The 18423-nt window shown below is 42.2% G+C and overlaps 1 protein-coding gene across 1 annotated transcript; it reads left to right on the forward strand.

Annotated features, from left to right (window-relative positions):
- Nucleotides 1-9356: 9356 nt before the first annotated feature.
- DDX51 (DEAD-box helicase 51) lies at nucleotides 9357-18004 on the forward strand. The gene is given in 18 exon segments (XM_030460574.1): nucleotides 9357-9391; nucleotides 9588-9943; nucleotides 10347-10564; nucleotides 10668-10818; nucleotides 11207-11276; nucleotides 11278-11347; nucleotides 11645-11716; nucleotides 11892-11998; nucleotides 12499-12592; nucleotides 13136-13281; nucleotides 13952-14103; nucleotides 14106-14149; nucleotides 14766-14881; nucleotides 14974-15090; nucleotides 16246-16347; nucleotides 16819-16882; nucleotides 17098-17232; nucleotides 17894-18004. Coding segments are annotated over 18 exon segments (2046 nt in total). The 5' UTR covers nucleotides 9357-9368; the 3' UTR covers nucleotides 17903-18004.
- Nucleotides 18005-18423: the final 419 nt, after the last annotated feature.

Raw genomic sequence — 18423 nt, forward strand, 5'->3', positions numbered from 1 at the left:
ACTGAATACCTCCATAGGAGCATTATAAAGATATGCATAGCAAGGGATATGATTTGCATAAAATGGGGTCTTAATACCTTCACTGCACTTTGGTTTCTACCTTTCCTGCTACAGTCTGTTATCTACAAAGAAAATAGTACAAAAATAGGGTTGTTATTTCTACTGCCTCTAAAGTTAATTCTAATGACTAATGCACAGTTAATTGCAAGATTCAGTCCTTTCTATTGACATTTTTTTACCCTTTCAGTCACAAAGAAGTAAAATTAATCATGGTCTGGCATCTAATTGTAATTGTGTAATGCAATTGCAGATATTATTCAGTAGAAAAATTAGATTTAATATTAGAGAAAAATTAAAATTTATCAAGCAGTGAAGTAAAGATAGAGCTCATTTAAAAGCAGAATGTAAACTGTACAGTAAAAATCTTGAATCATGAATTTTTAAGACCATCCTCTTCCAAAAATATAACTTCAAAGTGTTTTGTATTTCCAGACCTAGATTACTCACTAAAAACAATTTCAAATAAAAATGCAGTTTACTAGCAGCTGGAATTCAATTTGGAAAAACTAATGTAATATATGCAGTCATACTGACAAATCATGACTCATTTGGCTTTAAGATAACACAGCAATTACTTCCAAAAGCTGCCAGATGCAGGACTGCTGTAAGATTATGTATCACTGCTCTGAAAAAGTGCAAAACAGAGTGGATGGAGGACTTTAAACATTAAGGAATACAGGTAGTGAACATCCCTTCTGAAAGTCCTAAAAATCTTGGCAAAAATTATGATTATTGATTACTAAACTATGATGAAAACAGAGGCAGACACTTGGGTACCTGATTTTGGCACCATTCAGACCTAAAATGTTATGGTATTCAATCTTAAAAATAATTTTTAAATTTTTTTTTTTTTTTTTAGTCTTAGCTAGCTGAGATTCTGAACATAACAGCATTAAAAGCTAAAGGGGGCATCTTGACATTCTCTGTATTTCATTTTCCCATTGATCTCTTTCTGCTGGAGAAAATTAAACTGACATAACACAAGTGATAAAACACAGATGAAGAAAATAGTTAATCACATCAGACAATTTTGAAATCAGCAGCCTATGCATGCCAGGAAACATGGATTTATGTAGCATCTAGAATGTAACACTGTCTTTTGTTTTTCTCTATATTGGGGCATTTTATAAATTTTTATTCATGAGCTAGAACTGCAAAGTACATATTTTTAATTTGTGTAACATCTTTCTGATTTGTGTAACAGAAATAAAATTAGCTCACTAAAAACAACAAAATGGGAAAAGATAGTTGGGATACTTAGTCAAGGATGTTACAACATACAAGATGAAAATATTATTCCCTTAACCACAAAGAATGATTTATTGGATCATACCCAAAGTACAGTAGCCCAGCAGCCTGTCTCTGGTCATGGCCCCAGAAAAGCATAATAATGAGGAAAAAGAGATGGGGGAAAAAAAAAAAAAAAAGAGAGAGAGACTTCTCAGAATACTTCAGCAAGTTCCAACCAGGCTGCAACAGGAGATTACAAACGAGTAATTGTGCTTAACAGTTCTTGGTAATTGTTTCCTCTGTGAATTTGTCCAGTTTTAATGTATCAGCACTAATGGTTAGCAAAATACACATCATCGGTGTTGCTTCTGGAAATTCAATGGAAATTCTTAATGTACTTCTCTGAATTGGATTTCAAGATTTTGTCTCAATACCTTGAAATACAATGCAACAATTGGTCATGACTGAAAGCTTTTAATGCCTTCTAACACCACTTTATTTCTGCATAGAACAATTTAATAACCACTTAAAGGCTTTTCTGCTACATTCAAGTGAGATAACCACATACATACACATGTCAAACTCACAAGACAATGAAAGTATTTTCTTTTGCAGAGCACTTAGATTACATGATCTTGAGATAAGTTACAAAGAGAAAGCTGCAATTGAGAGTTATTTTAAAACTAGGAAATACAAAGCCTCCACAAGAATGAAGACTGAAAGAAACTTCAGTTTTAAAAGCAAAGCTTATTACCTAGCTGCAGCGCTGAAAAGCGTGGCTCACCCTTTTCAGCACTCGTAAAAAATATGGGTGGCCGAGTTAAATTAAACCCTGTGATGCAGAACCACTAGATGTCAGCATCCACCTCGGTCATCATTGAAACACAGCTTTCCACAGCCAGAGAAAGAGCTCGAGGACGCCATACCCAAAAAATAAGGCTTCACACCGAAGTAGACAAGATGAAACAATAAAAGCAACAAGACCTACCTTAACCTGAAATCCTGACCCAGTTTAGTTCTGTTAAAACTTACTATTGTGTTTAAAAATTGTAGGAATTTGTGTTATCTTTATCGAATACTAGTAGATTAGGTCCCAAATTAAAGGCTTCATTTATTTAAATCTTCAGTGTATTTCTAACTACCAGGTAGTAAAACAGCAAATGAAAATGCATTATGTTGTCCATAATGCCAACATTCACCACAGGCTATTTGAATTTCTGTATTTCTAGACAAAATATATATATATCCGATATGTGTCCAATACGTATCCAATACGTATCCAATATGTTTTGTAGTAACTGTTACTGAGCTAGGGAAAAAGTAAGTGACAAAACTAAGTCACACACCCAATATTTTTCAAAAGATACTGTGTTTGAGGAAAAATAAAAAAAACGCTGATCATTTTAGCTATCTGGATTATATTTTTAAGTTCTATTGGTATATTAGGACAAATTTAGCCATTAAACAGTTCTTGTCAATTACATTAATTTCAATGAATCAAGTTTGTGTCTCATCTCCTTTTCTTAGTTAACTAAGTATGTGAATTTGCCTAACACTTAATCTTTGCTGCAGTAACTCAAATAGACTTTGTTCAAGCTCTGCTGTGAGTTAACACTCTGCCTGTTCAAAGCACTCACTCATTGTCCCCAGGGTCACAAAAGGGGCCTGGGAGGAGCTGCACATCTTGCTCCCAAAGGCCTTGTTTACACTAGATTCCTTTTTTTAAACCATTCTCCACAGTTATAACATAGCTGCAGCTCAACTCATGGCAGTCTTGGATTACACAGGCCACTGGCACTTTAGATAATGTTTTTGAGTTTGGGCAATCTGCCAAGTCCCATTAACTTCTAGAAAACCTAACTCCACGATGTTGCTAACACCACCTAACACTAATCCTAACACTTGTTTCTTCTTGACCCCTTCTCTTGGGTTTGATTTTTAAATTATTATTATTTCTACCAGTAGTTAGCAGTTTAGAACCACATCCTAAGATTCATGATTAAAATGCCTACAATACAGCAAGACAGTTGCAAAGAAGCAATCTCTGACTGCCACTTCTGTTCCTCCAGTAACAGTGACATAAAAGCTGTATGTAGGAAACAATATTGCATGGGATGAGCATTAGATGACAGCACATACTTAACACTAAATTATTTCCAGCCTTAAATCTATCACCTAGTTTTTCTATTTGTTAACCTGAATTAATGCACTTTGCAACTCCTTAGATACACCTGATAGTATACAAAAAGTTAGTATACTAATAGCAGAAATATTCTAGCTAAATGATTTTAGGCTGAAGAAAATAAGTAACTAGTCAGCTACACTTAGATCTGACTCTAGTCACTCTGACTAGTTACTTCAGTTACTTACTGCCACTGAAGCACCATCCCTACTTGCTCCTAGTGAGAAGATCCTTTTTTTTTTTTTCCAAGTTACTTGTTTATTTGCTTCTGCATCCCATAATCTTTTCACTCTTCATTGGTTTGTCCAATTTAAAGAAACCACCACTCATCCTTTTTTCATTAAATGTACCCAGAAAACTTTGTATAACATGAAAATACTGACTAGTTAAAAAAAATAAAATAAAATTAAAAAGTATATTTTTGATGGGAGGAGGCTTAAAGCCAAGGCACTAATTAGCCAACACAGATGCAGGAAGTTAGATTTTGATGATGTGATCAGATGTGAAAGAAGATAATACACAGTCAAAAGAGGGAAAAATGATGTATTATACCCTCAAGAAAGGGATTTGATTTGTCTGCCTTTTAAAGTCAAGTGCTGAAGCCGAATGAGCCGAAACCCAATTTTAATGCATGGAGAGGAACGTCTGTGATGGGGATGGTCCAGATTATGCAACATATGGAATGATCAGACAAAGCCCATTTCAACTTGAGGAAAAAATGCAACCCTCCCCTCCAGATACTAGAGAAAACTCCCACAGAAGGGCAGGGTCAGTGGTAAGTAGTAACCACTGATGTTTCAGATGTAGCTGTAAGGAATACACCTGTGTAACAGCTGGCATCTGAGCCTGTCCCTGTGCTGAAGCAGCTATTTTTCCTTTTAATAGCAAAAGCAGCCTCATTTCCTCTGTGAAGCAGGGAAGAAGAAAGACACAACTCATATAGAACAGAACCATAAAGTCAGTCTTAACACGTGTGATTCAGTCATTTGATGCACAAGATCTTACTGGTAAGGCTTTGCCCACCTTTCTAGAAAGCTCTTGTAAGACTATATAGTGACAGGAACATAAACAGTAGGAGTGGATTAAGGCAGTCTGCTATTACTAGCCTGAAGACCCAGCAGACAACAGTGCTTTCAGTTTCCCCACTTACCCTCTTTAGCTTTGTTGCACAAATTTATGAACTAAACAGCAATGTAATACACAAAGCCCTTCTGTAAGAACTTTAACATTAGCAAATAGGCAATAGAATTCTTCTAGTGTCTTTTGGGACTGAGCTGCAGAAACAGACAAAAGCAAACATGTACTTCAGAGTCTCTCAGAGGAGCAAAGTGAAACAACACTTCTGGGGCCAAGGGCTTTGTCTCCTTTCCTGATGGACCTTGGCACTGCAAATTTCAGTGACAGCAGCCATTTATTAGCATTCATCACTGTGTATAACTGCTAAAGTGCAAAGAAGTCTCATTTTCAACAGTGATTTAGGGTGCTGCTAAATCTTTGTACTTTCCAACTCAGAGTGACAAATGTTACATACAGAGTTCTTCATAAATACAAGTGTTTTAGCTTTAAATATTTGATATCTTTTCAATAAATGATCATTAGAAAACTAGAACCTTTTTAAGGGAACAAATTTATTTACTCAACCACCCAGTTGGTTTGAAAGGAGAAGTTTTTCTTTCATATTCCAACATTGTTCACTATTAGAAAACCATTTTTCACAACACCCTTAAGAGTACTTCCACAACTATTGAATAAGTGATAGGAAATATGATAGAAGCCAGACCTTTTTGTATTTTCCCTTCCCAAAGCCTTTCTTAGGCTAAAAGCCAGAAAAGCAAGATATTCCACACTGGTTTTAGGCTCACAGTTGACACAGGTGTATGGATAGCTAATCCAAACTCTGGTTTTCTGCATGTGGTATTTAAGCAGGTGAAAGAATCATCTCCAAAAGCTGTTAAAAAAATATGTCAAGATCTTACAAATACATAAGATCAGCTCTTACCTTTCAACAGCAGTCTCGACGCATTTTTACTTCATTTCTCTTGTATTTCTAGGAATGCTTCTATGAGAGAAAAGAATTACAGATTAGTATATTTTTTTTCTAAATTGATAAACAAGCAAACAAGAAATAAAGCACATTAAGACAAGTTATTACTTTGTGTTCCTCTGCTAATGGCGACAGTATTCTTAGTTATTCAATGCAGTGGACAGCAACTGGTTTACTCTATAGCACAGAGCAACTCATTGAATGCCCTTCCTACAACCCCATAGAACTGTGACAACTAACTAGTATTTCCAAGGTGCTCCTGGAAACTTCCACAAGTTAATTTCCACTTAAAAAAGAGCAGGTATCACCTGCATCTACAAGAGCAACAAGTGTGCATGGCAAAGTACTGAGAAATTTTCTGAAAAAGCTCTGAAGAAACCTCTGGAAAGGAAACATCACATCCCCACACCAAATCTTTGTATTGCTTATATTTTGACTACTATAATTATTTATCCATTTTGAAATAAGATAGGTGAGACTCAGTAATTTGTGGCAAGTGTCTGGAAGTTCAAAGCTACTTTAGGACATGAAGCACAAGACATTTAATATTTGTGCATTTTTTCCCCCCTCCCCTAGTTCTTTATATGCCAAAAATATTTCCTCAAAGGAGAGCATTATTCTTAGAACACATCCTAAAGGAAAAGAAAGTCATTCTCAGACTGTAAGCTAAACCCCGAAATAGCAAGAGTAAGCTTAAAATGACCAGTTTCATCATTTGCATGGGGGGAGTAAGAGCTGTAAACTTGCCTATAATATCTTATGACTGTCTTACAGGTGCAGAGAACATAAGAAAAGCTGGTTTACTTTTTAAAATAATGTTAGTCCTATTCTAACACTACTAAATGGAAGAACAGATATCTGTGATACATTAAAATGGCAAACTAGTACAAAGAGGTCAGTTTAACAACAGGATATCTATTGGCTGGGATGAGATCTATTACTTTTCTGAACAAGCTTTAAAATGAAGACACACTATAATAATTAGTTTTTAAAACTTCATTGACAAAAACTTAAGCCTAAGAACAAAGGCTTATTTCTTAAAAGCTTTAGGTCAATAAGAAAAAAAAAGAAATCAGCTTTTGTTCTGATTCAACACAACCTATTTTACAGCTGCTCTTTATTAGCTCAAGTGTACTTTTATCAACCTGAATGCAATATGAAAGTATGTGATGAATTTTAAAGAACTAAGCATTACTGACATTTCCATATATTATAGGCTGAGGGAAGAATGCACATTGATGATAGCAGAGTTACTCCTTGAAGAAAGGAATAAGAAACCACTTACAATTTTATTAGATACTTTCTCGGTGTTGTATTTCCCAGCTTTAACTGTGACTTAAAGAATAGATTCCAAGCTTTAGTATTTTCTGCATTCCATTTAAAGCAAATACACATTTTACCAGCCAAATTAAGGAGGCTTGGCTGCTTTTAACCAGTCAGCCACTTCCGAAACCTCTTCTAGTTTTCAATTTCTTAAATAAAAAGCACATTGCAATGCCAAAATGGAAAGAAAACCACAAAAGTTGTCATTTCCCTCCCCTTTTACTTTAAAGCCACTTTGAAATTGAACCAGTTCCAAGAACTATGACTCTACCAGCAGGCCTTACTGCCAGCTTAGAGAAAACAGAGTGTAAACACAACAGGACCACAATTTTTCCTGTTGCATATTACTGGCAGACCACCACAGAGCAATGGGCACGAAGTTGATCACCATCTTCAGGGGCAGCCCCATGGCTCTTGTTCACACCACAGGCAGAACTGTGAGAAGGAAAACACTTCCATTCTCCTGCCCCCTCAGCACAGGTGGAGATGGCTGGTACCTGGTGCAGGCAAGGTGCGAATGAAAGCTCTCTCTGTCCCGAGTTACCTCAGGAACTACACCCTCCATCCCCGCAAAGGGAATTTTTCTTGCCAGCAGCAGAGGAGTCACAGGTGCTTAATCTACGACCCTGCGGAACACCACAGCGGGCTGTAGCCACTTCTGCTGCCCAACAGGAGAGGGAATTCCCCTGGCCTGACTTGCAAACACATCCCTGGACCAGAGCAAGCAGCTGATGGCGGGCAGGAGGAGCAGCAGGGACAGGAGAAGCTGCGGCCGGCTCTCCCCTCACAGAGGCTCCACTGCCACCACAGAAAGAGCGAGCGGGCACCCCGCGTGCCGGAGCCTTCCCGCCCACAGCGCGAGCCCCGCTCCCTCACCCTCAGAGCCGTTCACTGTCCCCTCGGCTTTTGAGGCGCTGGAAGAGGCGCCCAGGGGTCCCAGGCAGCTCCCCCTGCCCTCAGGGAACCGCCTCGGTGGTCTAGGTGGGAGACAGCAGCCGACGGGATCAGGGATAGGCTTGGGGGGGATGCCAGAGGAACTTCTGGTGCGGTCCCTCTTTGTCAGCAGTGTCCGGGGCACCTGGGCTGAGCTGCGGCTCCTCTGAGGGAAACGTGTGGCAGCTGTGCCGGGACACAGGTGGAAGAGATGCTGTGAGGAAAAGATAAGACCTGTAATAGGATGGCAGGATGAAAGCATCCCAACCTCCTAGGAATTGTCTGTAGTGCAGAAGTAGACCCGTCTGCTAGAAGCAGAATGGGTGTTCTTAATAGTGCTGAGAAAATGAGTGTTGCACCACTTCTGCCCGTGTTAAACTGTCCTTGTCTTGGGGTAAGACCTAACAGTGTGGTTTATCTGAGGCATACCCCTCACAGTTGGAACACAGAATCGACCTGAGCATCACATTTATCTTAATTCAGTTTTTTGTAAACTTATTTGGATTTGCTGTTGGAGTTGCCCACTAAAAATGAGACATATCGCAAGCTAATATATATACTTCACTTAAGTAGGATAACCAACCATTACAAAGTACAGGCTAAACCATGAAAAAATTTTAATTATGTTGGGAAAGACATTTTGTCATTCTATCATTATAAAAAGCAATAGACATTGGAACCCTACCCACAGCACCACCAACAGTCAGCCTACGGGTTTGCGTTTCACCACAAACCTTGAATCTACCAGCCCGAAGCGGCCGTTTTCCCCTATCCCTGAATGGGGTCCCAAAAGTCCGAACGGTCGGGACTGGCAAACAAATGCAAAGAGTGACCACTGAAAACTTTGGCTGGCCCTAACCCTCACATGGAACACTACCCACAGCACCACCAACACTCGGCCAGATGATCCTCATGCTCTCACAGTATGTCACAGTACAGTTCAACTGAGTAGCAGGTGCCTGGCAGCATTCCAGGATGATTTTTACCTTGTTGGATTTCAGAAGCTAGAGGTGTTTTAAGGTTGTTCTTTGAGTTTCTTTGGTGGGATCATTTTGGGGGGTTTTTTATGTTTGTTTGTTTGTTTGCTGTATCCTTCAAAAGGGAAGCAGTGCCTGTTCTTCAGGGAGCCTTTCTTTTAACACCGTACCAGCCACGAGGGGCCGAGCAGGGCAGCAGTGCGTTTCCTCACCACCTCAGAACGCTGCTTTCCCCGTTGATTCCCCTCACTCAGGCAGATGGGGAGGACCCCCAGTACTGGGGGGGTGGTTGTGCTGGTGCTCAGGGGCTCTGCTGTCCGTCCGTCCGTCCGTCCGTCCATCCATCCATCCATCCGTCCGTCCATCCGCACGGTGGGGCTGCGCTGCGCTCGCTGCGCTGCGCTCTCTCCCCTCACCGCTCGCTCTCTCCCCTCACCGCTCGCTCTCTCCCCTCACTGCTCTCTCCCCTCACTGCTCTCTCCCCTCACCGCTCTCTCTCTCCCCTCACCGCTCTCTCCCCTCCCTTCCCGCCCTTCCCCTGCGGCGCGTGCCCGCCCTCGCGCCTTCTGGAGCCTTCCGTCGCGCGGCCGACGCTGACGTCACCCCGTGCGCCCCCGCCATGGCGCTGTTCTGCATCCAGAGGTACCGAGAGCTCCGGGCGCTGCCCGGCCCCGGGCTCAGGCCCCAGCGCTCGCACCGCTCCCCGGCATCTGGCACCGGTTCGGGGTGGCTGCGGGAGCTGCGGCCTGAACTCTCCCTGCGGCAGGGGCCTGGGCGGACGGGCCCGGTGGGGGTGGGCGGCTTGGTGCCTGAGGAGGTTTTGTCTCGGTCCTTTCAGGTACGGCGGGGAGGAGCAGCAGGAGGAGGGGGCAGAAGCGGAGGAGCGGGCTCGGGTTCTGCTGGAGAGGCTGCGGCAGCAGGCCAAGGCCCGGCAGCTGAGGAAGCAGCAGGAGGAAGGAGAAGGGGGGCTGTCCGGAGGGGCCGGCTCCGAGCACCAAGCTGGGGAAGGGAAAAGAAAAAGGGAGAGTGAGGAGCAGTCCTGTGAGCAAGGGCAGAAGAAGCCGAAGAAGAAACAACAGTCTCGCAGCCCTTCTGAAGAGAGCTCGGATACTGAGCAGGCAGCAGATGGCAGCAATCCCTCGAAGAAGAAAAACAGAAGAAAATCCCAGGTGCAGGAAGAGAGGACTGAAGAAGGTATGGAGAAACTGAGGCCGTAGCATGCCTGTTCCTCGTGGGCAACAGGTCTCCACAGAGATGTAGATGCAACGTGCCCTTTGAGTAACTTGCCGAATTTGCCTAATGGTATTTTATTTTTTCCTCTGCTTAATATGTTCCCAGAGTAATTCCTTTAATAGGGAAAATCCCCCAGTTGCAAACTGAGGATCAGCTTAGTGTAAGGGAAGTAGGGAAGCATGTCACCTCACTCTTTAGTTTCCTGCATTCCAACAAAGAAATGTTTGGCTTTTGTACTTGGATTTAAGAAAAAGAGGAGCCTGCAAGCAGTTGTTGAAGTTTCACATTGTAAAATGTATCCTGCATGCCTTTCCTCTGGTATGTTCTGACCTGTAGCTTTGTATGCTTGCTATTCAAATTCCAGATTCTGAAGAAGACATCAAAGAAAACAGAAGCAACCTGAATAAGTCTTCAAAAAGGAAGAAGAGGGATGTGGAAACTGAGGGAGCTGAACCACAGCCCACTGAAAGAGATGAAAGCACAAAGGAGGAGCTGACCTTGGCAGCCTCAGAGGAAGAGGCCAAACCTCCACCCTCCAGTTTTATGGTCCTTGGAGACTATGACATAAAGCCAGTGCAGAAGGTAACTGGCATCACTGACTGATGGTCAGGAAGGGCTGTGCATCTCACCAGCTTATTTTCTATGTTGACCCCAGAAACACTTTGTTGTTCTTCCCTCCCCTCAGGTTCAGCCCTTCTTACCACAGTGCCTTGCTCAACCTAAGCTGCTACAAAAACGTATCAAAGACAATCTCATTCCCATTGGAGATGTCCCAGGAATTCATCCCCGGCTGCTGAAAAAGCTGCAAATGAATGGGATTGAGTCCTTTTTCCCAGGTACCCTGAGAGCAGTTTTGTGTCTTTTTAAACTGAGTGATGCAGTTCCTTCAGCCTGTGACTGTGTTGTGGAGGTTAGTGAGGTAAAGCATAGAACAGCCCCAAGTTTAATGCATCAAAGTCATTGTCCCAGTTTGAATCTGTCACTTTCAAAGCTTTATCCAGCCTGAATAAATCAATTCAGGGCATAAATGAATTTATGGGCATAAATGCAGCTCCACAAAGCATGGTGTGTTGAAGTCATAGTGCCCAGCTCCCAAAAGAGGGAGGTCTTGCTTGTGTCCTCTTTCCACAGATGTGGAAACAGGTTCGTTGTGTGGAATTGTTTTTCTGGGTACAGAGGTTTTAGTTCATTTCATTCAGTGTAGTTTGTTCCATTTTTTCTCAGTTCAGGCAGAGGTGATTCCTGCTATCCTGCAGAGTGCATCCCATGGGTATCTGGTGGGGCAGGGAGGACACCAGGGACATCTGTGTCTCAGCACCCACAGGCAGTGTTAAAACCCTCTCCTTTGTCATCCCAATAGTACAGGTGAGTTTACCCCCAGGGAAATATCTGTAGGGAAGATGCTGGGGTTGTCTTTTTTTTCCAGAGTAAACTGGATTTAGCAAAAAGCCAAGGATCAGAGCTGTATCTGTTCACTCTGACTTGGGCGTCACAGCTCCTCTCAGACACAGCATGTGGAGTTGGGAGGGTGCAGGGGAGTAAAATGGAAACAGAAAACTCCATGAGAGTGTGTCAAGCCCATCTCTTCTCAGCAGCTTAGATAAAAGAAACCCCTTCTCTCCCTGCTGGTCTCAGGGTTTCATCTGACCTTTGTTCTGGCAGGTTCTGCTGGATCGAGTGGTTTGTCAAGTACGAGCTCTGGTTGTTCTGCCCACCAAAGAACTGGCACAACAAGTGCCAGTGAGCTCTAAGCCTTCTCTCAAGAGCACAACTGGACCAAGACAAAGGCTGGTGCAGCCAGAGCTGTGCTTGGCCCTTCTGTGAGACCTGCTGAAGGACCTGTTGGGGGGTTGATGTAGTATTCTTTCAGCTGATTTTGTTGTGGCTAACAAAGCCCATCTCTTTGCAGGTGAGTAAAGTGTTCAACATTTACACTGATGGGACAGGTCTGAAGGTTGTTTTGATTACTGGCCAGAAACCTTTTGGAAAGGAACAGGAGATGCTCGTCCAGAAAAGGTAGGTTAAAAGGTCTTTTGGCAAGGTTTATAGAGGTTGTAAACCATTTAATCTCAGTAAGCAGAGCTCAAAATACAGGCTGTGGCATGACACCATTGTGCAATAATGCTTTTGGATAGTGGTTTTAAATGATAGACTCTGGTTATTCTGTCATTGTCAAAGTGCCTGCTGCTGCCCCTTGTGTACAATTATGTTTCTCTAGATTTTTGGGGGTTTCTTGACCAGCTGATTAGAACACATTTACTTTATACCCCCAGGTAGAAATGATTGTTATGAGATTATGCTGCAATTAACCTTTATGTGATAGCAATTAAGAGCAATACCTTCTGTTTAAACTGAGGCAGTACAGTGGCAGCCAGGGGTTAGTGTCCAGCACTGCCTTTGCATGCTCTCCAAAGTAAACTGCATGGCTGAATTTTGTTATTTCTCAGTTAATTCAATAGTAGGAAAATCTGCTTTAGGGTACAGGGAGAAACTCTGTGGGTGGCTTGTTCTTTCAGAGTGACAGGCTACATTGTTGTGGCTACACCAGGGCGGCTCATGGACCACATCAGCCAGACCCTGGGGTTCAGCCTGGCACAGCTTCGCTTCCTGGTGAGTCTGTTCCACAGGTCTCCCATCTTTAGTGCAAGATCCTTTGCAGCTGTAATTCCTGCTTTCTTCTTGCATGGTACATAAAGATGTCTCTGTTGGAATTGTTCACACTCCAGATTGCTCATGCAGTGATCCTGAAATGTTTCATTCCAACTTGTGACACCCAAGCATCCACCACCCACTTCCCCTTCTCAGAGGAAAGCCTTATTTGTCAGGTTGAATTTTCAGACTGTAGTAGCTTCCATCATGAGAGAGTCTGTGCAGAGGCAGCTGCAGTCTTATTTAGGACACAGAATTTTCTCTTATTTGGGACACAGAATTTTATCTCTTATTTGGAGACAGAAATTGAGTTTACGTGCAAATGAACACGTGTGGTTTGAGCATCAGGCTGGCTACTGAGTCACTGAAATAAAAGAAAAATTCAGTTTTTGGGGTAGCAACTTATGCCTTTGTTGTGTAATGATAATATTACAAAAAAAAAAAACATCTAAGCTGCCTAATGCTAGGTTTTATTTAATGTGTTTTTCATCGTTGTGCATTCAGATTGTAGATGAAGCTGACCGTATGATTGATGACATGCACCAGAACTGTCTGAACCAGATTATCAAAGCTGCATTCCAAACAGAAAATGAGTCTGGCTCCAAAATGCTTTTTCAAAGGATGAGACCAGGACCTCTAACAGCAGCCAGGTAAATTACCAGATGCATTCTTTAGAACTGGTAGCACAGACATGAGCACCTAGGGGCCACTGCTCTGCTTCACAACACTCCCAGGTACACTCACAGCTCACTTACTCTGAGAAACATCTGCCAACAGAGGCAGCAAACAGCTGATAGTAGAGGATGTCTTTTAGAGTGAAGTCTAAGGACTGCATCTCCAAATTTTCCTTAACTAGACAAAAGGAACATGAAAAGAATGTGCAGATATTCCAAATCTGTGATGCATTTGCACAGTAACTGTAGTAATGCCCTCTGGCAAGGTGAGTCATGGATTTGAAGGAAAACTCCTGGAATTAGCTTAACTGCAGCTGCTGTTTTCATACAGCATGGTAGAGATATGTCAGAAACTGAGATCAGCCACCAGGGAAGGAAGCTAGTAGGATGCTGACATGGGTAACCAGGGGGCAAGAATGTGTGCAGAGGTAACAGCTGCAGGTTGTGCAGTTGGTTGAGGACGCTGACCAGTTCTGTCCATGAACTCCACCATAAAACAAGAGGAAAAGAACCTACAGGAAAGTCTCAGGGCAGGAAGAAGACATAAAGAATAGTTAATTGCTTCATAACATTATCTGAAGGCACTTGTGGAGGAGCTCCATTACCCCTTCCTCAAAGCTTAGTTTCAGTGTGCTGTTTCTTTCAGCTCCTGCTACCCTCAGATACCCTTACAGAAACTGCTGTTTTCAGCCACACTGACCCAGGACCCAGAGAAACTGCAGCAGCTGGACTTATTCCAGCCTCGCCTCTTCACATCTGTCTATTCTGAGAAAAAAACTCTTGGAGATGGAACAGAGACTAACAAGATACTAATAAGAAATACACACTCCCTGAGGGGCTCTCGGTATGACGTTAATTCTCTTGAATGAATTATACTTGGAGATTTATTTAACTCCAGAGCATTGGGTTATATTTTTACCCTATAAACAAATTTGTCTTCCTAATGATTCCTTGCCCTGCAGAGGTGCTGAATCAAAATGGCTTTGGGAGTATTTATGACCCAGAGACTTCTTCCTTCACACATTAGTTTTCTCATTACTTAGTGTTCCTTTGGCTAAGGCTGGCTTTATTTATTATTTTTCTGTTAAACTTTCTTCATGCAGAATTAAGTTTACCAACAATCTGGAGTGGAGATGTGAAGTAATGTAGTAGCACTCACCAGCTCTCCATACATCTCACATGCATTTCAGGGCATGTAGATGCTTCACCCTTTAGATGGGGAGGCAGCATGTGTTTTATTTGTCATGGAGGAGAGAACATTAAAACAGCACACAGCTTGTCTTTGTCTTGTGCTGTATCCTCCCAGCCTGTGACTTGCTGTAAAGGCAGCAGCACTGTGGGGTCTGGTTTTGCTGTTATTAGTTGCAAAACATCCAAGCCATGGGAGGGTAATGGGTTTCAGAGATATATCCTTGGCAAGAAATGATTTTTCTTTCTGATCATCTTCCTGTTGGCTGCAGCAATGTTAAGTGCCTTGTGACCTCAGTTCCAAGCCTCTGCTGCTCTTGCATTTCATGCTGACAAAGAAATTTACCCGTGTCTTGTGCTTTACCAACTCCAGGGAAGCTTCTCACAGGTAAATATATTAATGACATCACTGTAGTAGATATGTCAGAAGTAAAGTTACAGAGCTAATGAAGTGACTGTTTCCATCCCATTCACCTACAGATTGTTCCTGCTGGTTAAAGCTTTTGGTGGAGTCACTGTTGCTGAATTTTCTTCTCGGTTACCTCCAAGAGAGAGACAGAGAACCAAGAAGGAATTTGAACAAGGAAAAATACAACTGTGAGCATCTTAAATGAGTTTCTTGCATGTCTTCCAACATAGGTTATTTCCAGTGTGAAAAGCTGGGTAGAACCAAGAACACAGCTCAAGGGGGTTCTCTGAAAAAAAGATTGTGCAGGAAACAACGTGCAGAACAGGAGTGAGACTTGGACTTGTGACTTTTGAGTTGTTTACACTGAATGTGACTTGGCATGTTCTAATCTGATTATAATCTGAATTTCTGTGTGTTATAAAAAGCAGTAAATGTAACTGCTTGTTCTTCTCTCAAGTAACAAGTAATAAGGATGAGAAGAAATGGGCTCAAGTTGCACCAGTGGAGGTTTGGATTGGAAATTAGGAAAAACTCCAAAGGATTGTCAAGAACTGGAACAGGCTGCTCAGGGAAGAGGTTGAGTCACCTTCCATAAAGGGATTTAGAAGATGTGCAAACATGGTGCTGAGGGACATGGTTTGGTTGTGGACTTGGCAGTACTGTTAACAGTTGGACTTGTTGGTCTTTAAGCTATTTTACAACCAAAACCACTCTACAGTTCTATATAGTTGTCCAAAATGCATACAGTTCAGAAAAATGCAAGTTTAATGTCCATATTTGGACACTTCCTGGAAGAAAATGGATATTAGTTCTAGAACTAGTGCTTCCTACCAAAGAAACCTCTGCCCAGACTGGCATACAGATCTACTCCTCTTGGTGTTTGATTTGCTTTGTGATTTTTGTGTTTCTATGGGATTGCATCTGAGAAGAAGGTAAATATTTATTTTCTGGGTTGTCTTTTTATCCAAAACCAGTGCTTAAATTCCTCCCTGACTACTGAAATTTTGCACCTTGCTGGGTTCAATGCCTTTATAGAATGACAGCTTACAGGTTTGTAACTTCAGTGTGTGGTGGGAGCTGCCCTGATTAATGGCACGTGCTTGGAGAGCCTGGAAACACCTAGGAATTTGTCAGGCATAGCAGTGGGTGACATGCCTGATGCTTGGAGGCCTGCAGGCAGCTGATGATGGCAGTGACAATAAGGAGTGAGTTATGGTGCTGCTGTTGTGCTCAGAGGCTGGCTGCCCACTTAGAACAGAGATCAGCAAGGTTGTGCTGTGTCCACCTGTGTGTGTAGTGCAAGAGATGTTACCCAAAAAATGACTGTGTGTATTTAAACCCAGGTAAATCAGCACAGATGCCACTGCACAAGGGATTGATATTAGAGGAGTGAATTATGTCATAAACTATGATGCACCCCAGTTCATCAGGACATACATCCACAGGTAAGGCAGCCAGGGGGGGTGTCTGAGCTTGGTTTACTTCAAGTGAGCGTGACACACACTTAAAAGGGTTTTTAGCTTTGAATTTATTTTACTTTAATAGCAAAGGGCTTTTTAATCAACATTAAGCACGTAGCATCACCATAGTAATGCAGTATTGAATCAGAACTAGCACTCTGTTACAGAAAATGTATTTTACAGGGACTAGAGGTGCTGTCCTGGTGTTGGGTTTCTAGATGTTCAGAAAACTGCAGCAGCTCAGCAGCTGTGAACAAGCCCTGGAACTGTTTATTGTTTATAACCTGGAATCACAGAATTACTGAGGCTGGGAAAGACCTCTAAGGTCATCAAGTCCAGCCTATAAATAGTGTCAAAAACAGAACCAAACTTTCTCACATCTGGAGAAACTCAGAATTGGACTCTTGGAGTAACAGTACAGCTAAACTGACTTGACCTACCATCCTTTGCTTTCAGAGTTGGAAGAACAGCTCGTGCAGGAAAACTGAGTGTTGCTTTCAGCTTGGTCCTTAAAATCCAGGTACGTTGTTGGTCTGGGATTCATACTTGGTATGGATACATGCAGGAGCAATAAGGAGAAAAAGGTTCATAATGCTTCCCACCTTTTCCAGTCTGCTGAGCTTTGTGGTTGGAAGCTTCAATTATTTATTTCCAGCAGCACTTCCCAAACTGTGCTCATTTCCTAGCTGGTGGGCAGTGGGGTGTCTCATCTCCTTTGTCTGTTTTGTTACCCAGGAGCGTAGGTTTCTGCGGATGCTGAAGGATGCTGGCATCTAGGACATAAAGAAGCAGCCAGTGAAGGGCAATTCATTAAAGCCTTTGGTGCAGCAATATGAGGAAGCTCTCTGTAAGCTTGAGAAGACAGTCAAGGTAATTGAAATGGGGAAGAAAATTTTAAAAATCAAAGTACAACTTGCACAGTTTATTCCATCTTGTGAATAGCAAAAGTATTAGTGTCCAGGATCCTTTCCTTTAAGTTAGACATTCTCATTTCAATATAAAGGCATAATCCGTGGGTGCATCATTATGAAATACTCAAATAGGGTGGGAAGGGGGTGAAAGAGGTTTTCTGTTAAAAGAAAGGTAGAGAAATGTAGGTATGATGCTTAGGAACATGATTTTGTCACCTTTTGTCATTATACAGTTTTAAAACTCTAATTTACAGCTCTGCTGACTAGAAGTTGGGTATTCCAAAATAGGAAAGCATTTTTCCAGGCTCTCCTTTATACACCAGTGGGAAGGTTGAGAGCTTACAGACAAAAGCAGGGTAGCATTTAACTTGCCAGATGGGGAGTGTAATGAGCTTTCTGTGCTTATGATTAGGGCTGTATGATTCTGCCCTCTAATTGAGGGCTCCTGATATACATCTGTCCTTGAAAAATGATGATTTTGAGCTGTAGAGTTAGGAGTGTTTGAGAACTGTGTAAGAAAGGGTTATTAAATTGTCCCATTGCTCCCTGACGTCCCTTCTGTGTGACTCTTGAGGCAGGGATGTCTTCAGTAAGTTTTCTCAACTTTTGATTTTGAACAGAATGAGTGAGCACAGAAATGAGCCTGAGTGAATGGCAGCCAACAAGGTCGTGTTGCATTGCACCAAAGCTGCTGAACAGGGTAGGTCATGGACTGTTACTCAGCATGAGACATGGTCTCCCTGAATGGAGCTGAATGGCTGGCTACTTGACCTTATCAGATCTGAAGTCAGCTATTGCAGGCCTCATTCTCCTTTCAAGGACACTGTGAACAGAGCTCAGTTACTGGTTGAAAAAAAAAAATATTTTGAGATACAGTTATCTTGAAGAGGACTTTGCATCATATCCTACTGGCGTGTGTAAAACTACCAGCAGTGAAGAGAAAAGCCATTACACAGCTTTTGAGCAGGGATCTGATGGAGCTGCTGGTCTCCCAAAGTGAGGGCTGGGCCCTTCTTGCCTCTGAACTGGGACAATGGTTCTGCCTTACAGCACAAGCAGCTGTATCTGCAAATGCATCCACACCTTTACAGTGCCTATAGCAGAAGCTGCCCTAGGCTGAAGTGACAGCAACTTGTAAATAACTACTATA

The sequence above is a fragment of the Calypte anna genome, chromosome 15 (assembly GCF_003957555.1).
Source record: "Calypte anna isolate BGI_N300 chromosome 15, bCalAnn1_v1.p, whole genome shotgun sequence".
NCBI classification, from domain to species: Eukaryota; Metazoa; Chordata; class Aves; order Apodiformes; family Trochilidae; genus Calypte; species Calypte anna.